The 24,844-nt window shown below is 34.7% G+C and overlaps 8 protein-coding genes across 9 annotated transcripts; 2 read left to right on the top strand and 6 right to left on the bottom strand.

Moving 5' to 3' along the window:
- The first annotated feature begins 208 nt into the window (after window positions 1–208).
- Window positions 209–2,832, top strand: LOC106618547 (acetyl-coenzyme A transporter 1). Its single transcript, XM_014236339.3, has 3 exons — window positions 209–535; window positions 596–2,045; window positions 2,102–2,832. Exons 2-3 carry the CDS (start codon window positions 600–602, stop codon window positions 2,297–2,299), a joined length of 1,644 nt encoding a protein of 547 aa, XP_014091814.2. The 5' UTR covers window positions 209–535; window positions 596–599; the 3' UTR covers window positions 2,300–2,832.
- eIF3e (eukaryotic translation initiation factor 3 subunit e) lies at window positions 2,817–4,579 on the bottom strand. Its single transcript, XM_014236341.3, has 3 exons — window positions 4,367–4,579; window positions 3,895–4,287; window positions 2,817–3,826 (listed from the first exon to the last, which is right to left on the bottom strand). The coding sequence occupies exons 1-3, from the start codon at window positions 4,454–4,456 to the stop codon at window positions 3,005–3,007; spliced, it is 1,305 nt and encodes a 434-aa protein (XP_014091816.1). The 5' UTR covers window positions 4,457–4,579; the 3' UTR covers window positions 2,817–3,004.
- A 491-nt stretch (window positions 4,580–5,070) lies between these two features.
- On the bottom strand, window positions 5,071–5,731 carry hoip (NHP2-like protein 1 hoip). The gene is made up of 2 exons (XM_014236353.3): window positions 5,576–5,731; window positions 5,071–5,515 (listed from the first exon to the last, which is right to left on the bottom strand). The coding sequence occupies exons 1-2, from the start codon at window positions 5,576–5,578 to the stop codon at window positions 5,135–5,137; spliced, it is 384 nt and encodes a 127-aa protein (XP_014091828.1). The 5' UTR covers window positions 5,579–5,731; the 3' UTR covers window positions 5,071–5,134.
- Window positions 5,732–5,938: 207 nt separating this feature from the next.
- LOC106618555 (DNA repair and recombination protein RAD54-like) lies at window positions 5,939–9,100 on the top strand. Its single transcript, XM_014236351.3, has 3 exons — window positions 5,939–8,743; window positions 8,803–8,898; window positions 8,957–9,100. Exons 1-3 carry the CDS (start codon window positions 6,134–6,136, stop codon window positions 9,017–9,019), a joined length of 2,769 nt encoding a protein of 922 aa, XP_014091826.3. The 5' UTR covers window positions 5,939–6,133; the 3' UTR covers window positions 9,020–9,100.
- On the bottom strand, window positions 9,021–9,867 carry Pfdn4 (prefoldin subunit 4). The gene is made up of 3 exons (XM_014236352.3): window positions 9,701–9,867; window positions 9,359–9,577; window positions 9,021–9,294 (listed from the first exon to the last, which is right to left on the bottom strand). Exons 1-3 carry the CDS (start codon window positions 9,743–9,745, stop codon window positions 9,145–9,147), a joined length of 414 nt encoding a protein of 137 aa, XP_014091827.1. The 5' UTR covers window positions 9,746–9,867; the 3' UTR covers window positions 9,021–9,144.
- Window positions 9,868–12,390: 2,523 nt separating this feature from the next.
- Window positions 12,391–13,599, bottom strand: LOC106618532 (very long chain fatty acid elongase F). Its single transcript, XM_014236318.3, has 3 exons — window positions 13,470–13,599; window positions 13,191–13,375; window positions 12,391–13,106 (listed from the first exon to the last, which is right to left on the bottom strand). The coding sequence occupies exons 1-3, from the start codon at window positions 13,519–13,521 to the stop codon at window positions 12,522–12,524; spliced, it is 822 nt and encodes a 273-aa protein (XP_014091793.2). The 5' UTR covers window positions 13,522–13,599; the 3' UTR covers window positions 12,391–12,521.
- A 3,520-nt stretch (window positions 13,600–17,119) lies between these two features.
- On the bottom strand, window positions 17,120–18,374 carry LOC106618535 (very long chain fatty acid elongase F). The gene is made up of 3 exons (XM_014236324.3): window positions 18,219–18,374; window positions 17,940–18,124; window positions 17,120–17,859 (listed from the first exon to the last, which is right to left on the bottom strand). The coding sequence occupies exons 1-3, from the start codon at window positions 18,277–18,279 to the stop codon at window positions 17,290–17,292; spliced, it is 816 nt and encodes a 271-aa protein (XP_014091799.1). The 5' UTR covers window positions 18,280–18,374; the 3' UTR covers window positions 17,120–17,289.
- A 780-nt stretch (window positions 18,375–19,154) lies between these two features.
- LOC106618537 (very long chain fatty acid elongase F) lies at window positions 19,155–20,445 on the bottom strand. 2 transcript variants are annotated; one of them, XM_014236326.3, is made up of 3 exons: window positions 20,281–20,445; window positions 20,014–20,201; window positions 19,155–19,949 (listed from the first exon to the last, which is right to left on the bottom strand). In XM_014236326.3, exons 1-3 carry the CDS (start codon window positions 20,336–20,338, stop codon window positions 19,362–19,364), a joined length of 834 nt encoding a protein of 277 aa, XP_014091801.3. In that variant the 5' UTR covers window positions 20,339–20,445; the 3' UTR covers window positions 19,155–19,361. The 2 variants fall into 2 exon arrangements, with proteins under 2 accessions (XP_014091801.3, XP_069967003.1); XM_070110902.1 differs by having other exon boundaries at window positions 20,014–20,198; window positions 20,281–20,424.
- Between the last annotated feature and the right edge of the window lie 4,399 nt (window positions 20,446–24,844).

The following is a 24,844-nucleotide window of genomic DNA, read 5'->3' on the forward strand; positions in this document are numbered from 1 at the left end:
GTATCATATATAGGTGCTATATGAAATTCCATATTTATGCTAATGCAATAATTATTTTGGACAAAAGTTACAATATCTATATTTCGGCCAAATATGTACCCACACTTGGTTATAAATAAGCATATGTTTTTGCAAAGTAATCGGTTATGAATTGCAACATTCCTAATCTTATGATAATGGCGACCCTATTTTGAGTACGAAACAAACAAGAATAAAATTATTTGTTGGTAAATTGTGGTTTGGTCTTTTTTGTTGTCACTCCGGTTTTAGATTGATTTGGTATATTAACATTTATAAATTTTTGTGAGTTACATCCCGAAAAGATTTTCGCAAAGAATAGACGGACGATATTTGTGTGTTTAAGTTACATATAATGAAAACTTGTAATAATTTTATGTAAATTTCAATTGAATAAATACTGACACGCAGTACAAATGCACCAACCTATAATCTATGCATTGTAGAGTGGGCATACATGTAAAAGAGGCAGAAAGTTACTGACGTGTCGCTGTGATCGATTTCAAAAAATATTAATGTAAATATTGCAGGTTATTAGAAGTGTTAACAATTTTAATCACAATAATCGTACTTTTAGAAATATGACTGTGCGTCGCCGACAGGAAACGAATGGGATGTCGTCTGATGACAATGACAAGCAGCAATTGTTGGTCGAGACGCCTCCGTCGGACTGTCCATCGAATGTAAACGATGAATTCCATGAGAAAACAGATATACGCGGCGATCGCGGCAATATTGCCATACTTTTCTTCCTCTACGTAATGCAAGGTATACCATTAGGTCTGATTGCTGCCGTTCCCATGCTTTTACAGAATCGTGGAGCTAGTTATAAACAGCAAGCCGAATTTTCCTTCGCTTATTGGCCGTTTAGTATGAAACTTTTATGGGCGCCAATTGTTGATTCCATCTACGTTCGCCGATTTGGCAGACGAAAATCATGGTTGGTTCCATCGCAATATCTAATTGGTATTTTTATGCTTTTTCTATCATGGCAAATAGAACGATGGTTAGGTGGTAATGGGGCTGATCCCAATGTACCATTCTTAACCATGCTGTTTTTCTTACTTAACTTTTTGGCCGCTACTCAAGATATTGCTGTTGATGGTTGGGCGCTTACTATGTTGAAGCGATGCAACGTTGGTTATGCGTCGACATGTAATAGTGTTGGCCAAACCGCTGGTTACTTTCTGGGCTATGTGGTCTTTATAGCGCTGGAATCAAAAGACTTTTGCAACAACTATCTACGCACAGAACCGTTGGATAAAGGTCTTGTAATATTGCCAGATTTTTTATGGTTCTGGGGCATTTGTTTCATGGTAGTGACAACTTTGGTAGCGATCTTTAAAAAGGAGAATGATGTACAAGATGCACATACGGCGGCACGTTACACCGATGAACACGAGTTGAACCTACGCGAGAGCTACAAGATTCTCTACGACATGGTACGCATGCGCCCCATACAAATTTTAGCCGCCATTTTGTTAACCGTCAAAGTTACTTTTGCTGCCTGTGATGCAGTCACATCATTAAAATTAATCGATGCTGGCGTGCCAAAAGAGAAGTTGGCACTGTTGGTTGTGCCCATAATCCCATTGCAAATAGTGTTGCCACTAATTGTCAGCCGTTATACACACGGACCACGCCCCATGGATATATATGTGAAAGCCATACCGTATCGAATTGTCTTTAGTACATTAGCGGCCATCATTACTTATTGCACACCTTTTATGATTTCGAACGGTTATGTACCCATCTACTACTATGTGCTCTTAATTGTTAATTACGCTTTGTACCAGGTGTTCCTCTACTGCATGTTTGTAGCTGTAATGGCATTTTTCGCGAAAATTTCCGATCCTGCAGTAGGTGGTACATACATGACATTCCTCAACACACTGTCGAATCTGGGAGGAAACTGGCCAAACACTGTAGTTTTGTGGTTGGTGGATGTACTAACATGGCAAGAATGTACCCATGTCGACCCAGAAGTGGCAGCACAAAATAGTTGTCTGACAAAGACTCAAAAATCTGTAAGTCTATTTGAAGTATATTTATGTGCCATTATTAATAAATGTTGTTTAATTAGGAATGCGAGGCCGCTGGTGGTGAATGTAAAATTGTCTTCGATGGCTACTACATTGAATCGATTATATGTATAATATATGGTATTGTGTGGTTGTTGTGTGTGCGGCGTTGGATAAACTATTTGCAAAGTTTGCCCACACGAAGCTGGTTGGTTGTTAAAAAGGGAAAGAGTGGTGGCGGTGCCAAAAAGTCAAGATAGCAATTCATTGTATGACATAAGGAGGATGTGGGTCACACCTACCTGTTGGATGACCTTAAGGTTGATGCGGTAGAAGAGTTAGACGTGGATATTGAAACTGTGCGGAATATACATGCTCCGTCGATTTAAGACACAATTTGCTATTCTCTTTAGTTTTGATTTAGTATAGAATTAAAATAATACAATTTCTGTTTAAAAATTCCAATGAAATGCTTTTATATGTATGTGAGAACAGTGCAATTGAATTTTAGTTGTAAGGTATGCATTTGTTTAACCAGTGGTACAATACAATCGACTTGCTTTCAAAAACTTGTTGCTATCTATGGCACAAACTTTGTGAGAGTAAATAGAATTATCTAAATTGATGTTTGTCTTGTCTTAATATTAATATTAATTAAAATAAAATACTGCAAAACTTGTATTTATATAAAAAGGAAAAAAGCTTAAGATTTGATGTAAATGCCTACACAAGATATTTGTAGCCATTTTGGAGAATTAAAAAAAAAGAACACCTTAGTTTGCAGCCCGAATAATAGATGTTGTTTTATTCTAGCCTTTTTGGTTTTTACGTAGTTTATACAAAAATTTATATTATACATTTTCTATGCTGTATTAAATATTACTCCTTCTGAACACTAGCAAGCAAATCCAACCTCTTAGTTTGTAATTGTAATTCGTTTGTGTTATACTTTGATTCGATTATATTCAATAATATTTCCATGAATCGGTCGATTCGGGGTTCTTTTGCTTACTTTTACGCTCGATTAATCCAGCCAAATGTTCTGAACGCATAGACAATGAGTCAATTTTTTCTACCAGTTGCTGGTAGGGACTCAGAGGTTGAGTGCCCATAACAACGTGTCCTAATTTTGAGTCAATTTTTGCATTCAAACGAGCATTGCGAATTAAGTTAACAATCCAACATTCAGCTTCGCTAGGTTTCATGTTCAACTTGTCAGCAAGCATACTAATCGTGATGCACTGATGAATACGGCAGAAAGTTTCGAAGATCATTAGACGAGCGTCCTCGACGAATTCACTCAAACAGGCAACAATGAAGAAGTCATTTAAAATCACTGTTTGACATTCGTGCAGTTTTAAACGAGCACCTTCAAAATCAAAGTTCACATAAAGACATTCAAGAAACTCTGTTATAGGGTCACGGTAGGTGTATGATTCTTGCTGGATCACCTTGATGAGGTCTTTAAGTGCGTTGCGACGTGTACGATTAATGATGACAGCAGTAGCCAAATAGCGCATAATGTGTGGGCACATTGTTTGTATAGCATTCAAATATAAAGGCTTATACAGGAACATGTCAATAATAAGGTCGCGACCTTTGGGATGATTGAAGAATACCAACACTGACCAATGGATCAGCCAAGTCCGCTGTTGAAGTGCTTGTATTGTAGTAAAATTGGCATTGTCGATGTAGTCGCGCAAACGAGTCAAATCTTCCAATGCTGTGTTCCAATTTAAGGTCAAAATTTCGGCTGCCAATTTTCCCCATAATACATTTAGGTAGTTCTATAAATAAACACATACAAATTTAATATTTTACAGCCGTATTCATAAATTTTCGTATAACAATATACCTTATCGTTTGGCGACATCACAATCAAGCAGAAATATAAGTAGGATGTCGATTCTTGGTAGTTACCGCACTCATACAAATATTTAGCCAGCTTGTATGCACTTTCCAAATGTTCCACCTTAAAGTTGTAGTCCTTTTGCAGAGCATTAACAAAAGTTTTGGAGTCTTTCATGCTCTCACCATTCTTAAGAATGTCGGTAGCTTTCATAATAGGTGCTACTTCATTTTGCAATTGCTTCAGTGTAGCCAGCACCTCAGCTTTGCGTTGCACCAACTCTTCCGGCATTTCTTGACTTAGGTTCAAACGTTTACGTGTGTCCATTGTATAATCGATCATGTTAGTTTTGTTGACCGTATCGAGGATGTATTCCAACAATTCTTGTTGATTATATATCTATAATAAAAATAAGAAATATTATATATTTCAAAACATATACAGAAAATGACAACGAAGCGAACGAAATTTTTCTAACCTCCTTTCCGCACAAGAATTCCAACAGTGGGAAAGTAAGATGCCTGTCCAAAAATTGACAATTAATTCTTGTTAAATCGAATTGCGCCATTCTGAAAGTAAGTTTATCGCTGTTTGGAGAATATTTTCAAATGTTTCACGATAGATTGACGTACAAATAACGTGCTGACAAAGCTTAAACGTCGTCTTTTCTTTGCGAAGAATAGGTAAAAAGAAACATACAATGACAATATCGAACGACCTCTAGCGGGAAAATTTTTTTAATTCAATAGGGCTGCCAATGTTCTCTAAGATTAGCGACAACTTTTATGATTACAAACTCGTTGACGATAAAAGTGTGTAATATATATATCGATATAAAGCGTTAGTTGTTATTCTAAATAATTTCTAAACGATTATGATTACTTTTCACAAATTTTAATTAACTAATACTATTAACATTTTCTTGGTAGTAATATATATATACGAATTAGTGAAGTGTTAGGGGATATAAAAGGGAAAAATATAAGTTCATTTCATTCATTTTAAATCGAAAATATACGTACTTTAAATAGTTAAAATTTTCAACTTTAAACGTAAATATCTCGAAAACTATAAGTTATATATATTCTTGATCTGGAGGATCTCCTCTATCCGCCCATACCCATTTTATCTCCAAAAGCCTGGGACGGTATAGTAAAGCCGACCCAATTCATTTTATGAGAGTTATTTTTAATTCACAAAATATATTTTATTTATACATCTTAACTTGAATACATAGTTTATCACATTAAACTAGGAGTCTTTCAATTTCATGTTGAATTGATTGGATCTGCGATTTTAGCTGTGAGCCATCATTTGTAGTAACCGAGCACGCTACAATTGGTCTGGATACGCCACACGCACGTCCCAATGCCTGCTTAGAACGTACAAACACGTAGGGGACATTCTTATCTTCACACAATAAGGGTAAATGCAAAAGTATTTCGATTGGTTCTGTGTCAGCAGCCATTACAATAATATCGGAAAGTCCCCGATTAAGGGTCTTGGTGGCTTCGTTGGCTCCCTTGCGTAGTTGATTATAGTTTAGGGCTTGCTGCAACAAGTTCATAATTTTCGCTGTGAGTTGAGCATCAGCAAGTGGGAATGCTTTTGGACTGACTTCTTCGGTCTGAAATTTATAATTTTTGAGTAATAGATCTATCACACACTACCTGAATTTAAAACTCACCATTTTAATGTAGATTAGCTTTAATTTTAGTGAAAATTTAAAAAATCCAACGCAACCTCTCGGCTAGGTGTTTAACTTGGCTTCACTGAGGGCAATAGAATAGTAAATAAGTGGGTAAAAAGGCATAAGAAATACAGATAAAAACACGTGTAGGGTTGCCAAATTCCCTTTACAACTGTTAATTATAACACTGAGTTCCTATTCGACATAATTCAACCCATAAGACCAATAGTATTAAATGTATTTGAATTTGTTTTTGTTCGTAAAATATGTAACCATATGTTATAAAATTAACCTTTTTCTGAGTATATATAATTAATACCAAGTAGAATTTTTATTCTCATTCTTATATCATTTTTAGATTTTAGAGTTCGACTGATCAATGCTAAAGTCTGGCAAGGGATCTTTTTACCATTTGGGTCTATGGTGTTTTTGTTTATATACTTTCGTATGCACTTTTTGAAAACTATTCTTCTCCAGGTGGATGCATAACTTTTATTTTTTGGTTCAAAATATTACATTGTTTAAGTTCAATTTCCTTTCTTGTTAAATTTTAAAATGAGGAGGTCTTGTGCACCTTCAATGCTAAAAGTGCGGGAAATCGAAAAACGTAGAAAAATTGATAAACTATTTGAAAAAGATGAGCACGGAGATGATGAAATAAGTTCGACCTCTCTGAATGAAGAAAGTTGGGGCACATCGAGGAATAGAAGCACTCAATTCGAAGAGCGAACAACCAAAGAGAATAATTCCAAAATTATTTTCAATGTGGTCTGGCGCGAAATAACGAAAAAGAAGCATAAAACATGGGACGGAGATGGTTTACTAGAAGTTCAACTGAACCCCCCCCGGGCTGTTCTTAAGGATAGCACCGGGAGGTATATGGGTACTAATACAAAGTTTGAAAATGATAATTTGGAAGAAGGATATCAAATGATTGTAGGAGGCAAAGAGATTGAATTGCTGGAACAAATAACCGATGGTGACCAATACTTTGCTATAAAAAAACAATATGCTGAGGATCGTTGGAATTCTGAGGAGAAAGTGCAAAGTAAGGAAGCGAGCAAAATGTTGAAGATATCTACACTATTCCAAACCCCATGCAATCTGAAGAATGATATATTAAATGATAAAATCAATCAAACTAATAACGTTCAAGATAATAAGTTAGCTGTGACTAGGAAGTTATCATTTAATGTCGTTTGGCGCGAAAAAACCACTAAGAAAAATAAGATCTGGAATGGAGATGGAGTATTTGATGTTGATTCTCATGTCAAGAGAGGTGTACTAAAAGATGAAAAAGGGCAGGAGTTGGGTATAGAGGAAAACGTTAACTTGTCTGATTTGGTGCCAGGATCCATATTGTTGATAGAAGATAAGGAAATTGAGATATTAGAAGTGGCGACCAACAATCATCCCCAAAAATTAAACGAAGACAAAACAAATATATTCACAAAACGTGAAAACAGGCGGATCACAAAAACCAACGGCTTCATTTTACCTTCTCCTCCTGAAAATTATATTGGTGATTTAAATCCTGCAAATCTACCCATTCATCCGGTGGAAGTCTCATACAGACTAGCCCAACTTTTACGCCCACATCAAAAAGATGGCGTATCATTTCTTTATAAATGCGTTATGGGTTTTTACAATCCAAAATATCGTGGATGCATTCTTGCCGATGAAATGGGGTTGGGAAAAACTCTGCAATGCCTAACACTTGCGCACACATTATTAAAAGGAGGACCTTATGGCGGTGAAAGAGAATTACATCGAGTTCTTATTGCCACTCCCAGTAGTCTGACACGTAATTGGGAAAACGAAGTGAATAAATGGTTGAAATGTGAACGTATGTATGCTTATGTAGTAGGAGGAAAGCAAAAGTTGTGTTCTTATTCTAAGCAACAACATGTTCCATTTGTAATTGCTTCTTATGAATTTCTGCTTGCAAATGTTGCTGAATTCCAGTCCTTAAAATTCGACATGCTAGTTTGCGATGAAGGTCATCGATTGAAAAATGAATCAACTAAAGTAGTAGCTGCCCTTCGTGAGCTGAATATTCCACGTCGAGTAATAATAACTGGAACACCCGTGCAAAACGATTTGCGCGAATTCTACTCACTAGTAGAATTTGTTAATCCAGGCATATTTGGCAATTATGAAGAATTTCATTTGCATTTCGAGATTCCTTTGCAACAGAGCCAAAGCCCTGAAGCTTCTACGGATGTAAGGAATTTAGCTGCTGAACGCACCAGGGAGCTTATACAGATCTCTGAGACGTTTATGCTTCGACGATTACAAAACGTGAATGGGCAATACTTGCCGAGAAAGTATGAGTACATTTGCTTCGTTCAACCATCGGAACTTCAACAATTCTTGTTGCAAAAAGCTCTTCATCTATATACACAACGTAAGGAAACAATTTTGAAAGATTTAACCCCATTGCAAATAATTACCGTTTTGAAAAAGATTTGCAACCATCCTTCCTTGGTCGCACGTACAAAAACACCGAATCTACTGACTCGCACTTTAGAGCGCTGTTTGCCAGATTGTACGGAAATGGGACCCTTCGATTCGTCGAAATTAGACCTGGTGCAACATTTCCTTATTGCCTCAGCAATACAAAATGGAGAAAAGTGTGTGCTAGTTTCAAATCATACCAAAACGCTAAACATGCTACAAGGTTTATGTGATTTTCTGAATATAAAATGCTTACGGTTTGATGGTTCCACCAGTGTAGGAGAAAGGAATGATAATGTCGAAAAGTTCAACAGCGATTCAGATGACTCTCTAGTGTTTTTACTTAGCGCAAAAGCTGGTGGCGTTGGTCTCAATTTGATAGGCGCATCAAGGTTAATACTTTTCGATAATGACTGGAATCCCGCTATTGATGCACAAGCAATATCACGTATATGGCGTGATGGTCAGACCAGGGATGTACACATCTATCGACTGGTAACAGCTGGTTGTATTGAAGAGAAAATATTTCAAAGGCAGACAGCGAAGTTATCCCTGGGTGATTGTGTAATACAAAATATTGCAAAGAATAATGAAGATAGCATGAAGTTTTCAGCTGAGGATCTGTCGAATTTGTTCTGTTTGCAAGAAGATTATTCGATATGTCAAACTCACGAAAATTTAAATTGCAATTGCAATGGTGATGGAGAGGTAGTAGTGTATACAATCGTGAAATTTTAGTTTTGCAAAAAAAGGAATTTTTTTTACAGAACTTGACATTGGAAACACAAAGAAGCAATCGCAACATAAATGCATTAACAAATTGGAAACATTACAAGGCACCTTTTGACACATATTTCTTGGAGGTATCCCCATTTTTTATATCATATGTTTATATAATATATTAAACATGTATATTTTTAGGCCGCTTGCCTGGAAAATGCTAGCGACAATCTCATGTTCATTTTTGGCAGTCAGACTGAATAGGTTTATGTTGTAAATATTTAATTTAATTTTGATATTGTATTATTTTATGGCGAATAATAAGTTCGACATTATGTGAATCAATATCAATGCCTTAATAATTATTGACTGTTACAATTTTACACAAGCTAATCCTCGCTCTCCAACGATATATTGCTGCCAAAACGTTGATATAGATGTGATTTTAGTTCATTCATTTCGGCTTTGATCTCATTTGCTTTCACTTCAATTGCCGCAATTTCTTTTAATGTTTGTTCTTTAACCTCAGCCAATAATTCCTAATAAGGTATACATATTTTTTAGTTAATTTATAAATTTTTCAAATATTTATATTATTTATACCTGTGTTTTTGTTAATTTGTGTGTAAGAAAAACTTCACCAAACAAGAATGGTATTTCTTCGTCTTCGTCGAAAAGCTCGATTTCATCCAGCGCCTCCTCGACACTCTTTAAATCGTTCTTTTTCATGTCCAATTCCATTTTGAGATCATCCATTCGAGCATTATGCTTAGCAAAACGATTGATTTTCTGTTGGTCTTCAAACGAGATGTGAACATCGTCCTGTAAAATCAAAAAAACATTCAATAAAAACGTGAGTAATCTGACCAATACTGTGTCCGGCTCCAGGGTGAGGTTAGTTTTTATTGTATTTGCAGTTAATAGTGACTTGCATGCGCTACTTACCGCTTGGAAGACTTTATTATTGCTTGATGAAACTTTCGTAGCCATTTTTTTATGATATTCCTACTTGATTGGCGATTTTAAACTAGTTTTATTCACACCTGCTTGCCGGAATAAACAATGTAGCAATAGTGTTCTATTTTTCTTGCAATGTAGTGAGTTTTAACAGAGAATGTCAATTTTTGTTGGATGTGTTTAGTTAGCTTACGATAAAATGGTGTTGACAGAGAACGTATATCATATAATATACGTATATCATATAATATACGTTCTCTGGTGTTGAGGAAAAAGTGTGAAAAATATGATATCAAATTTTACTAATAATTATTAAACTTTAATTAAGGTCTGAAATATGAAACCAATTGAGCTGATACACATGGAAAATATTTCTATACGAATTGAGATATATTTTGTTTTAAATATTGCTGTAGTAAAATTTATTGTGAATCTTTGAGTTCATGTGTCGATAATGCAGTGCGGGTATCAATTGTTTGGAATAAACAAATTTAAATTTTGAAATATTTTTTTGATTTCTCTCTTTTACATCCACGATTTGTTGCATTTATAAATAATTATAAAGAATAAATAGTATAAGCTAAAATATTAGTTTAGTTGTCTTATAAAGAGTGTATATGCTTTTGTTACCCATTTGGAAACCTGGTTTAAGGCAAGTGCTAATTCATTTTTATTTTGTTACAAATATTAGGTGTAGTATATACTTTTATGGAGCCAAAATATGCTCGTATTAATCAACTCAACCAAATTCAATTTCAAATTTTATGAAAGCGAAATTAACGCCCAAAATAATCCAAATGTAATGGAAGACACCCATAGCAAATTAAGTATACGTTTTTTCAAAAGCCTCAAATACAAAAACAAATTTGCATACATGCATATAACTAAAGTCAGAATTGTGCACATGTATTAGTTTAAATTTACGCACAACCGTGTGCAATAAAGCAAAACGAAGGCAGGTCAATTAAGCACACATAAACAAACGTATGGGCATATATAAATAAATATAATATATATTTAATTAAGTGCCGAAAAATTCATCCACAAATTGATTCATACACCCAGTAAGCTAAATTAGATTATTATGTATACATTTGTACATACAATATAATACTATACAAAATTTGTATGTAGATATATGTGTGTGTTTATTTAGATATCTTGTCCGCATCGTTCATACGTTAAATGTAAATAATATCAAACAGATTATACATGTATTATTGGCATTTAAAATAAATAGAACCACAAGCATACGCGGCGTATGAGTAACACTACTTATCAAAAGTCATATGCATTGGTATGTATGTGTGTACAAAAAAACGAATATAATAGGTTATTGTATTTCGCATACATATATATTAAGAAATGAATAGGAAAATAAATGAAAAAATTTTTCAGCTTCGGTTTATTGGACTACAGCATGGTTTTGGGGAAGAACATTTGTGTTGATGAATTTACGCGCAAAATAAACACAATAAAATCAATTCACGCACACGTGGGCAGGTGTTCGCTTGCCGGCAGGAAGGGAAATTGTAAGATGTCTTCGAAAAATGACGTGGTTGATCTTTTGACTTTTGGTTTCGCTAGCGTACTAAATTCAAACATCACTTTTATTTCTATGCAGTATTGCGCATGAAGTTTACTTTTATGTATGTATGTATGTATGTGGGTGTGCAATTAAACGAAGAAGAACGTGACTCTGGTCTAGCTTTGCGCGTTTCCCACGCTCAGCAAAAGTGTTGAGTGCATTTTCTTATATTTACAAACATACAATAGATACACTCATATGTACTTATGTATGTATATAAGGTTGTGTGTGTGTAAAGCGGTCATGGCGTCATTAATGATCTTAAATTTAGTCTGTGATCACTTAAGTTATTTGCGTATCCATGTTGTGTAATGGCTTCAGCTTTGCAGCATTTTCATTGAGCAGAAATTTTCTTCACTGACGTCATTAACACCTCCAAAAGTGTTCTTCCCATTTGTCTGACGTCTAGCGTTTGGTTGTGGCGTGTGTGTACGCGAGTGGGTTTATTGTTTATGTCCGAATCGTGGTTTTGCATTTTCAGCAAATCTATAAAATTTTAGCACCTACATATTGGGGTTTCGCCTGTGCGCTTTTTGTGTGCAAATCTTTTTCTATTTGTTGAGTATCGGCTTTTGGTGTCGTTGTTGTTTTATTTAAATGATATTAAATGCTAATTTTAGTTTGCCACGTCGCTGCTAGCGCGCATTAATTTAGATAAATATATATATATATATTTATGCATATACACACGTAACTTATTTGAAATGTGTAGATGAATATACACACACACATACATATAAACAAATATGTAATAGCGAAACTAAATGGTTTAGCACAGGCTTCTTGCTCTATACAAACAGACCGGTTTTCTTATGATAAAAATTGCTGATTACAATAACTGTGCTTTTTACGAAATACCGTTAACTAAAATAATATTTCGATATGTGTACAACTTTATAGTAATAGAGTTGTTGTAATCAAGTTTTTCTTTCATAAAAATTATTTCCGCGAATCAAGTGAACTAGACCGTAGAAGACAATATCCTAGTACCGACGTAGAAGCGAACAACGTCCAGCTGACTTCGAGAGATTTTGTACAGAGCTAGATACTGACATTTAAGTATGTGGCAAGGATTTGGAACACCTTAATCTTCTCTATAAAATTTTAATAATTTCTTTTAAAAATATAATTAATTGCAATATCACAAAAAATCCAATAATTACAAGGCATTGTAGTGTCGGTAAACCAACATCTGAGTTTGACCCAGTTGGGACAACGCATTCATGATTGCTTTCCAGTCTCCTTCTTGTCCTTCGGCTTTCTAATGTAGGTCTTATAGTAAAAGTTGCCAAACATCCACATCATAACCACTGCCTGTGTCACCGCTATGATTTGCCAAATCTTAGAAACGGGACAGTCACGCATTACCACTAGTGGCCAACTTTGATGGATGAAGTCAACTACGAATTGTGCCAGCTGCATTTGTGTGATATACTTTTTCCACCACAACGATTTCTTGCGTTCCGGATCGATGGAGCTCAGCAGATAATAAACATACATTACGACGTGGACGAATGCGTTGAGTATGGCAATTGTGCTTCCATGGCCGCCGAGACCTTGCGAAACTGTGTGGAGGTATATGAAGGTCGTCATCATTATGTGGTGGTAGACGTGCAGGACCGTTACTTGTTTATAGCTTTTCCGCAGTATGAAAAACAACGTTTCCAAATAATCGATAAACTTGTTGCTGAGGTATAATAGTCCGCAAAATATTTCAAATTTTTTCATCGGGTGATCGATACCCCAATGCCGGATGCAGGATATTCCACCAAAGTCTGCAATATACTCCGATAGTAAGATTACACCCTGTTTGACCAAAAAAACGTAGAGAGATTTGGACGATTATCCAATTATTTAAAGAGGATTATATGGGCTGTGTTTGATACTCACCAGAATCGTCATTATTCCGTTATATATAATTTGACATACATTATATGCTATAAGAACGCGCTTGAGATTGAAAGGCTCGCGGTTTCGCATCAGCCATGGTCCAAGTCGGAAGGCGAACACGACAAAGAAGACATTCACAATTATAATCGGCAAAATGGCACCATGAAATGGCAGGTAGTCATAAGCTGCGATTTTTTTTTTTTCAAATAAAAAATGGAAAACAGGACTTTTTAATATGTTTATTAAAACTTGTTAGAGTTATAGTACAGTTATACTAACCCTCCTTCACTTCAGTGGGCTTTGTGAGAAAATCGTAAAGTGTGCCCAACATCGTTTTGTTTTAAACAAATTCGCGTTGTACACAACGTTCCCGCTCGAGCGCTGGTTGTGAATAAAACCGTTAGCATATTGCTTCCTTTGTTTTAAAATGAATCGAAAGCAAGCTTCACATTTTCTTTACAAAGTATTATCATTAATTAAAATATCATTATCATTGGCTAGAGCGAGTGCGTGATTGCTTACGTATACGGTATGCATACAAGTCTATAGATTCAAGATCTGAAAATCTTATACCTTTTACAAGTATCCTTAGGTATACATAAATTTAACTTGAGTCCTTCTTAATACTTCCTTAAATTATGACCAGTCAAAGAGCGTATTTACACGTAGGTTTGGTAATATTGACACACCCCGCATAGAATTTGGAATACAAGTAGTATACACCAACGCCTATGCGATCGTACTCTAAAACCTCACTAAAATACTCTTCAGTTCACGAGCGCCTTTACAATTCTGATACGATCTTCATGACGTTGTTGTCGGTAAATTCGTAACGAATGCATACTCGTTTATGAAAAGGTTTATTCAACTCGGGGACTGTGCCGCAGTCTCAAGTTTAAGCTAACTGCGAGCATTTGTCATCAGCAAAAGTTCCGCTGTCATCGCAATTTGAGCTCGAACTTTTTTAATCCTCACATTTGTATTTCTTTTCTCATGAAGAAGCTGCTCATTTATAGGAACCGCCGATATTGGATCACTATAGCGTATAGCTGCCTGCCATAAACTGAACGATCTGAATCAAGTGCATGTATAGAAAACTTTTTAATTTGACTAGGTATCTTCATGAAATTTGACATGGATTATAGCCTAATGCAATCTTCAAAGAAATTGTTCAGATCGGATCACTATAGCATATTGCTGTCATATAAACTGATATCAAAATCAAGATCAGGTCTTTTTATACCCTTTTATGCTTTAAAAAATGCACTTGTGAAGGGTATTACAGCTTCGGTCCAGCCGTAGGTAACGTGTTTTCTTGTGTTATTATTTTTTGTTTAATTCAACATATAATAAATGACTTCGAATTGCTAACAAGACTGTTTTAAATAAATGTACGATGGTAATCGATTTATTTCTCGTCTAATTATATAACTTTTTTATTTTATTTTATTATGTTTACTAAAATCACAAGCGAACTTCCACTGCTATGACAAAATAAAACCGTTACAAAGTTTTTAATTTAGAGGTTTAAAAGAGACTACAACGTAGTTTACCTGGAAACGAGACTGAAAGCTTTCTGCTGAAACATTATTATGTGAAACATTGACAATTTTTAAATCATAATATCCAGCCCTTGTCAGATAATTATTAAACTCTCATGAGGCTAAATTTACCAATAAATATACAGGAATTCATAGGAATGTCTTTTTTTTAATCTTTACCTTCTGCTCTAGTTTCGTTCATTAAACCTGAACCTCGCCAACCATGTACATGTACTACGAATACTAAAATTCCCAGTACTCAATGTTTTGAAACCCCCAATATTATAAGCAAAATGAACCGCCTTATTACATAATTCTGTAATTTATGTAACAGATGAGACTTTACCCCACAAATGTGTGGTATATTTGCTGGGAGTTGCATAAGGAAAACCACAAAAAGAAAATTTAAATCAGACACCTCTTGGGTTCAGCTCTTGACTGAACTTATATACATAACAACTAGTTTAAACATATGCGATATGCATGTTTGTACTTACCGGCTGTAGTCGGTCTATTTAAAGTTGGAGGGGCATATAATTAAATGTGCTATTTCTGAGGCAGGCGATGGCTGAAGTTGTATTCGTGAGTACTTAGTCAGATTTTGTAAGTATTTAAACTGAATATCGTAAGAACATTTAATCGATAACTGAGAAGCTTTACTTTATGTACTCGACGTACGCTTAAGTCAGCTTTATTTAAAAAAATACTGAAAGCCCGCAATTTTTGGAATTATGAAACATTTTCGAAACGAAGAGTTTTGGGTTTGGTCAAATTTGAACCGACTGCGCGCAGAAACTAAGTCGATGAAGTTTTTGTTTCGATTGCTGCAATGCTTAATGAACTTTGAGTAAAGTTGGATCTCTAAATGTCAATTAGTGTGTGTTTGGCAGCTGCTGGTTTACGACGCGAACATTTGTATGGCGATTTTTACCATCTAAAAAATAAAAGTGGCCCTATGTAAATGTGACACCCTGTAAAATTCGAATTTGATTCGAAATCATGGTTTTGCAACACTGGAACCCTTTCCGTTCAGTTAATGCTAAAGCGAACTGTCAAATTTTACTTGTCAAACTTTATACAATTTGGTGGAACTCTGACATAATCAACTGCAACTTTCTAATATCCGGTAAATCAAATAGTTTTGAATTTCATTCGATTAAAATAATAAGTTACAGGGCTTAAAGGGCAAAGCACCGCCCCCAGATAAATATTAAAATTAACAAGTATGTAAGTGCTAAGTTCGGGTGTAACCGAATATTTTATACTCATGCAACTTGCATGGTATATAAATATAGGCGTATATAGTCAGCCAATGTTTCAAAATCCTGTTTTCGCCCCTTTTTTTATCCCTTTTAGGCACAGTGGTTAGTAAACCACGTTTTCTCAATTTCATTAAAATAACTAACACTTTGGCCGATATACCTATGTGGTATAAAGTCAACTGCAATTACTTTTACATTTTCTCCGAATTTAAGTAATATGTTTCACAGGTTGACCGATATGTTCGGCAAAAAGGCAGCCATATGCACTGGGGTCCATATATTTGGCGTCTGGGTTCTTTAAAAGTTATGGTCCCATTTCGACAATTTTTGGGCGTAAAATGAAATATCCTGAGGGCACTATTTGTGAAAAGTTTTCTCGGGATTTATTGATTGGTTCTTGATTTGTATCCTGGAAAATATAAAAATCAGATGGAATTTAAAATTGTGTTATATGGGAGGTAAGTAGGCGGTTTCAGTAGTTTTTAATAAAATCGTTATATGGGGAGATAGCGGGGTTATATTCCGTTTTCGCACTGTAGGTAGGGCTCATAAAGGATTTGTCCTAAGCGAATTTGGTTATTACAGCTCTAGTGGTTTAGGATATATTTACATAAAACCTATTAGGGGGAGGGAGGACGGACGATTTAGATCGCTTCCCAGAAAATTTAGGCGACTTAAGCGAATAACAAGGAGAACGCTTTCATTAGGATATTTACACTATGGAAGAACGATAGCAGGGTCGTTGGAACACAAATATGATGGTTGATTACTGCTAGAGCATTCAAAACAAGATTGATGTTTCTACTCATGCAAGAAAAGCACATAAAAGAAAGTTTTTTTCATGTTAATAGCAATATATTTTTTTAATTCTAAAATTATAGTATTTTTAACTAAAAATGTAATATGTTCATATTTCGAAAACTAGAGCTGCTAGAGAAAAACTGACTAGAATTTTGGAATTAGCGTGGCAAAATCATACAAAATCGGGTAAGAAACCTCATAAAACAAAACTACCGTTTCCCATATGATATTTTTAAGGGAATCACTTTAAACGAAATCAAATCAATGGTGATATTGCAGTGTAAATATATGGACATTTTTCGAGAAAAATAAAAACTCACACATCTTTTCTTTGTAATATTTGAATCGTAAATGTATTTTACAAAATTGCTCACTCATAATTGAGTATAAATATATTTATACATAATTTACGAAATGATAAGTACAAATACAAGGAATCGACTGCACTCAAGTAACGAGTACACATATATATGTAGATAATAGTATCCTTCTAGATTACTTACTCTTCTGAACTTTCTTCTTCGCATCCAAATAACTTTTCTTATAGAAACTACCGAAGAGGTAAATCATCATTACGGCTTGTATCACAGAGAACACACAGAATATTTTCGGCACAGCACAGTTCGTATCGACAATTAGTGGCCACAAATTGTGAATTAATGCCAAAACAAACTGTACAATTTGTATTTGCGTAATATACTTTTTCCACCACAGCGAGTTTTTCACATTGGGACTGGAGGCACTCACAAAGTAGTAACCGTACATTATCACATGCACAATGGAGTTCATGATGCCGGTGATGGCAGCATGTCCACCACTGCCCATAATTTGTATATAAATAAATGATATGCTGGTCATCAAGATGTGATGATAGACATGGAGAAAGGTCACTTGCTTATAGCTTTTTCGCAGCACAAAGAATATTGTATCAAAAAGATCGAGGAACTTGTTGATTAAATAAGCAAAACTGGCCAGCATTTCTATCGACTTGAGCGGATGCTCCGAAGATAACGCGGTTATGCAACCAAAGGGCATGATTTTCTTGTAGAAGTACAAGTAGCTGCCCTGAAATAGTCAAACCGTAGATGTGTCGTCAGTTGAAGTTCAAACCTTTTCGGTCCAATTAATGTTACTCATAGACTTACACAAACCGCCATGAAAGCATTGAAAAGTATCTGCATTATGTTGTAGTAACGCAACACGCTCGTCAACTTGTAGGGTTCTCGATTTTTCATAAACCATGGTCCTATTCTGAAAACAAATGAAACGTATGCGATCTCGACGAGGATAACTGGCAGAAGGGCGCCATGGTAGGGTAGATATTTGTAGCCTATTGATAAATTATGAAAAATTAATAAGTATGAAATCATCAAGCACTTCCACTCGGTAGTCTACAATTTTATTCAACACATTCACATTCTCACCTTCCTTATTGGGGCTAGGACTTGTTACCAGGACATAGACACTTTCCAGAAAATCCATCATGTTGATCTTCGCCGACTACGAAGCTCGTTCACTCACTTTGGCATACTGTTGCGCTTCAGTTTCTTTTCGACATTAGAAGTGCGCGATTTGTGTCGCACTAAATTGTACATAATTTTAATTCACTGATTTTAATTAAGTTCAAAGTGCCAGAGGAATACTTAATTTTTGTCTATTTGTTTTTGGTTTCGGTGGCAATTGCATTAAAGTATTTCATTACACAATTTTGTTCACATGAACATTTGAATTGAATTTTTTTTTGTATTCGCTTTTAATAAAATTATAACTGATAACAATATTCGCACTAACATACTTACATATGTATATACTTACTCATATGTATGTAAAATATTTTTTTTTGAAAATTATATTAATTCTGCACAAGTAAAAGTAAAACTCGTAAAATACTCAGATTTTCTGGAAGTTTGGCTACCACTAAAGCCATTAGACAAATAGTTCATTTGTTCGTTTTTGGCGCAGAATCTTCGCAATTCCAGCCTGCAAAATTCTCTTAAACTAATTAATTCTTCTTCGATGTGTGTATATTGATGAGAAAGTGATGGCGTTTCTGTCCGTACACAAAACCAATATAGTTGAAATATGGTTTCAATTACTCATAGCAATAAAATAACTGCTTAGAGCATCCGTTTACATTTGTCCTTATTGAAAATTCCACAAAGTAATCGTCAAATAACAAAGAGAATATATGCCCAGTTATCTTACTGAAAAATATATAGTTCGCTTCTCTTTTTATACCCCAACAACCCTCTAAGACAAACCGTCATTCAAATAGAATAAGTATACTCATAGTCTCAGGGCCTAGTTGTAAACTCAGAAAGATGTAAGTATTTATTATTCCATTTTTATAGCCAGATAGGTAGTTTTTAATATTTTATTTTGATTCTATTCCACCCAGAAGAGTTTTAGATCCCTTAATAATAATTTATATCGAAAGGTATTATAAACGTAGCACACAATTTGTTTTCATCTTATTCCCTAAATTTAAAGACTTTAAGGAGTAGTTTGCTAAATATCAGCTATCATGCTAATATCATTTTTACTATTAATTAAAAAATCTCTTAAATTTATCGTTTTTTAGCTTCTTCCACTACACCCGTTTCCTTTTTCGGGCTTCTGATGTACGTTCTAACATAAAAGCTACTAAAAAGGTAAATCATGAATAGAGCTTGTAAACATGAACACACCAAAAGAAGCTTTGGATACTCGCAATCCGTTTGCACCACCAAGGGCCACATTTGGTGAACGAATAACACCACGAATTGGATGAGCTGCAGTTTGGTCACATATATCTTCCACCACAGTGAGTTCTTCATTTCCGGATGTGTCGCACTCGCCAGATAATATGCGTACATTACCACGTGCACAAAGGAATTCAAAATACCAACCGTGGCTGCGTGCCCACCTCCACCCAAATACCTAAGGTAGAGCAAACCCAGGGATGATATCATGATATGATGATAAACGTGCAGAAATGTGATTTGCTTGTAGCTCTTGCGGAGCACAAAGAATATTGTGTCAAAGTAATCGATGAATTTATTGATCACATACAAGGCGCTAACGAGTCCTTCAATATTCTTTAGTGGATGATCCTTGGGCAATATGGTGATGCAAGTGAGGGCCAGCGGACTCTTTATTACATACAAGTAGAAGGCCTAAAATACAAAGTACACAAATATTGTATGTAATTGTTTAGAATAAATGTGGAATTTCACCCACCATGCATGAAACCACGGCATTGTAAATGATTTGACCAATATTGTAGTATCGTAGCACGGAAGTCAGGTTATACGGCTGACGATTTTTCATAAAGAACGGTCCGATTTTAAATACGAATAACATATAGAAAATGGTGGTTAGCAGATATGGCAGCAAGGCGCCATGGAAGGGCAGGAAGCGGTTGCCTGCTGCAGAGAATTTCAAAATATTATCTCTTTTCTTATGTAATGTATATGGACATGTGTTCTCGCATGAGTAACTACTTACTGGATAGATCACCAGGCGCTGTTAGATACCCGTATATGCTGTCGATTATGTTCGCCATGGCGTTCGGTTAGGTTGATGAGTGCGCCTCTGGGCGTTGAGGAGCAGAATAACTTCACGCTAGTGTCATTTAATTAAGAACTCTATTGTGGTTGAAAATTTCAAATGCATTAAAAGTTTTGTAAGCGCATCGTTAAACGTGCACGTAAATGATTTGTGAATCCAAGAAATGTAATAAGGCAATAAACTTAAATATATGTGCATAAATATTCTTTAACAAGCATATACATGTATGTTGTACACTGAGCGGAATGAACCTTAAGGGAAGGCATCTGGAACTATGCGATATAGTTTGGGTTTAAAACCGCCTAAAAAAGGTGATTTTTGCGGATTTTTTTTGAAAGAAAACTTAGGAAATATTTTAAACAACTTAAAACTTTTTTTTATGTTCACGTGAAGTTTGATCTCCAGATGTCAATTAGTGTGTGTTTGGTTCGTTTACGAAGTTTGTGGGGCGAGTTATGTTGCAGTGGCACAAACCATTAATGACGGTCGTGGAGTCATAGAAAACTTGCCCGACGCGAGTCGTCCATCCACCTTCTTTAATTTATTGTCGTTAAATCGGAAAAGTTAAAGAAACAGTTCTTGAAAATCGTCGTGTTGACATCAGAGAGATAGCAGAGGATCTTAAAATCTCTTATGACTCAACACATTGTGGTTAATGTTTGCCAAACAACGTCGGATTGGGGTTGCTTGACAAGTAGCTGAGTCAACCAATGTATCAGTACTGGTGACGAGACGTGGGTATATGAACATTAAACCGAAAAAACCTAAAATTCGCCGAAGGCACGGAGGGCCATTTCAGCCAAGGCTTATAACAAGTGTGTGGAAAATTGGATTAAACGCGTTGCCATGCTTGTTTTTTTATCAGGATCATTATACGATTGAAGTAAGTATACTTTTGCAAATATTATTTTTTTAATGCAATATTTGCAACCCTGCTTTTGATATATATCTTTATTGTGCAAGTATACAACTTTGAGTTTCCTCCGAATTTATGCCCTTCTTACTGCTTTTTATTGTACATAAATATATGTCATTCCCTAGAAACTCAGACAATCCGCGAAAACCCCGCACATTTTTTTTCTGTGTGTGTAAATATGAGTTGAAGAAATCTATTAAAGTGTTTAGCCTCTACGTACATATTAGCTACTTACTTATGGTATAACTGTTGAACTTTTTTTCTTGCCGTAGCTCGAAGAGAATCTTGAATTTATAAAGTAACCAAGACCCAAATTGGAATCCACAATTTACTGACACTTTGTTTACTGCGGGGTCTTGTTTTCTATATTTTCCATACATACGAAAACATATCATTACTTTTTTGAACAATGCTGCTTTTGTGACCCTCTTCCATGAACTTCTTTGTGCCGAGATTTATCATAAAATTTCGTCAAAGTTGCAAAAGGCAGCTTGCAGAACACTCTCTTTATATTATATATACTTCTTTTGGTTTTTGTAAGTTCATTGTACTTTTAGGGTTTATGGCAATCGAATTCCAAAGTCTCGAAGCTATTACTTACTACTTACATATATGTATATGTGGTAATCATTTTACAATTACTTCATATGAGTATTCACTTCAGTGGAAGATCTAATTACATGAAGTAAATTAGTAAATGTTTGTCGGTATGTGTGCTTATACGCAAATAAATAGGTGAATCCGCTTGTAAAACTTAACATTTCGCGTTCAAAAAGGTGTCAAAGGTGACGCCTATAACAACAAAGAATTGCGAAAAATAAAAATTGCATGCAGTTAACAAAGTACAACGGAAAAGGAAAAATGCCACACCATGTTTGCTTGGCACGCTTTCGCTTTAAACACAAGCGTTCAATATTTAAGCTTAGCACACGAACCCTATAAGCCATCCCTACGAGAAAAATTCACATTAAAGAACATATAGAATTTTTATTTCAATTTATTATCTTTAGTATATATTAAATAATATTAAAATGTAGCTGTAAAATTTGGATGACAGAATATTAAATAAATTAAGATTTGAAATGCCGATTTTTTTTATACTCGCTGGGTGACGGTCGCTGCTAGAATGACTTTTACAAATTCGAAATTGTTTCGTAAACCATTGCCTGAAAATTTCGTTTTCTGCTGGGCCACATACCACAGTGCTGAGGGGTATTCTTGTTTGAAGCGCCCTTAAGTAGGCTACAATTGTGTGCATGTAGAATTCGCTGCAAATCGGTGCAAATCTGATTTAAGATTTACATGTTGGTGCTTTATTGAACAAATGTTAGTCGGTGCTTGCGCGATGCGGGTTGGGTGTTGGCAATTGACGCCTAAATAAAATAGAATAAAAACTTTGACACGACTTCTTGGAACTAACACAGACTAACTCGTTGCAAGCACTGACTGCGTATGAAGCCCTAGAATGGCGTAACATATTTTTTCAATCGTAAATTGCCACTGTGAGTAAGACACACTCAAGTGCAATGTATTCAAATTCAAGTGATTGTGTGTTAAATACTTGATTTCATTTAAATAAATTTATTGAATTGTATTTGTATTATGCATAAACATATGTACGTCTCTTCATGTTAATGAATTCCAACACACGTGAGTTTTAATTTCTTGTGAATGAATTTGATTTGAATTGATTAGATACATAAATTTCAGTTGCTTCTGGGTAAATAGAGAGAGAGAATTCTCAGTAGAAAGTTTTGATAATAAAAAAGTTTGGGTCATTTATTAGTAAATTTAATATTGAAATCATATTTTATTTAAAGAATTGCTATTAACTCTCAAAAATCAAAAGAAAATTTAATTTTCAAATACTGAAATCATATATATATTTTTTTTTTGAACAACTAACGAATTCCCATATGCGTACAGGTTTACGAGTACTCATTTTTTGCGTATGTATGAGTTGAACACAAAAATATCTAAATTTTGCATAACTTATATGTTTGAAGCAAAAATTCCCCTCCTTGGTTCTAGCATCTGTTTCTTTGGTATTTTGTTAAAATTTTATTCAGACAAAGCTTCCGTTGAATTTGAATGAATTTGTGATTTTTTGTTTAAAATCGGAATGCCTTTTTACGTATTTGTAATTTTTTTTGAATAAAAATCAACTGACGTCACCAAATAAATTATTGAATATAATTGCCCAGAGGTAGGAATATTTTGGACTATTTTTGTAAATTTTAAATTTTTTTTTTAGATTTTTTTTTACATTTTACCTGTTTGCGTATTTTCTTGATTATTAACTTTCCCAAATGCATGAAATTAGGAAATTTGGGTATTCTTTATTTTTAATTTTTCTCGAAAACAGTTATAATTGAGTGCAACTTGAATTCGTAATTTAGTTTGAAAATATTTTTCGTAAATAAATGAATATCTATTATAACATACATGCAATAATGTAAATATCATTCATCTTTTGTTGGTCTCCTATTTGTGACTGTCTATTTATTCAAACAATAGTGCTCCATATATATAGCTATAAAGTAAATATACATATGTTTATATGTGTTCTTTCATACACAACACATTTGAGTGCTCGGGCAAGCCTCTTAATAAACATTTAATTTTTGATTTTGAAAAACTCACCTACATACACACGTACAATAATATTGTATATACTTGTATGTTTGTATTATATGTACACAGAACTGATTTAAAGGCAATTTTTAGAAATTGACTAACTGATTTGTTATGAGCTGATAATTGGAATAATTGCGGAATACATTTTCTCTAGTGTTTAAAGCCGTTGGATCCATTCAAATTTAGTACAGATATATTATGCTTCATATTTTGAACAGAGTTGTCAGTTGAACGACCAAACAATATTAAAAAATACTTACATAGGGTTTAAAGCATACGGACAAGATTCTAAGAAATGTGCTAACTTATTTAGACTTTCATTATATTTTTCTGCAATGGCTTGAGTCATATTCAATGGAGAGACAATGTGTTGTAATAATCGCTGGGTTCCCCTAATCGTTAGGGGTTCCCCTATGAAATATTAAGTATTAATTCTTTGTCCTCTTTATTGAAGGTAAAATCAGTATTTTTCTTTTGCTCTTCATTCTGCTCCTATGAACCGGAAATCTTTTCAAATATAAAATAATGTAGAGCGGATCTTTTGAAGGTCGAAATAGAATGCATTTATGAGTGAAATCGCAGCTATACTTGAATATTTGATGCATGAATTTATGTAAAATGTTTAATGTTTTATAGTGTTTTAAGCAATGGTGTATGCTCTCAGTCTTCTTAAAAATCTTCGAGTTTACCTTGGCACTAAACTCTCAGAAAGTAGTCAAATGAACTATCTGCAGTGGATTGAAGTGTATTAGGTTTTTCGATTCTTACGTTGCAGTACTTTCAAGCTGGAATCTTTGGTATACCACATGATCACCTTTTTCTCTTGAACTTGTTTTAAGGACTCTTCTATACTATACGGAGCCTGCTGAGGAGGAAGAAATTATTCTTCCTTACTTTCACTTTTTAATTGGTGAAAACTAAGTTCGAGTAATTTTTCTACCGTTGGTT

This window comes from Bactrocera oleae, chromosome 6, assembly GCF_042242935.1.
Source record: "Bactrocera oleae isolate idBacOlea1 chromosome 6, idBacOlea1, whole genome shotgun sequence".
Classification (NCBI taxonomy): domain Eukaryota; kingdom Metazoa; phylum Arthropoda; class Insecta; order Diptera; family Tephritidae; genus Bactrocera; species Bactrocera oleae.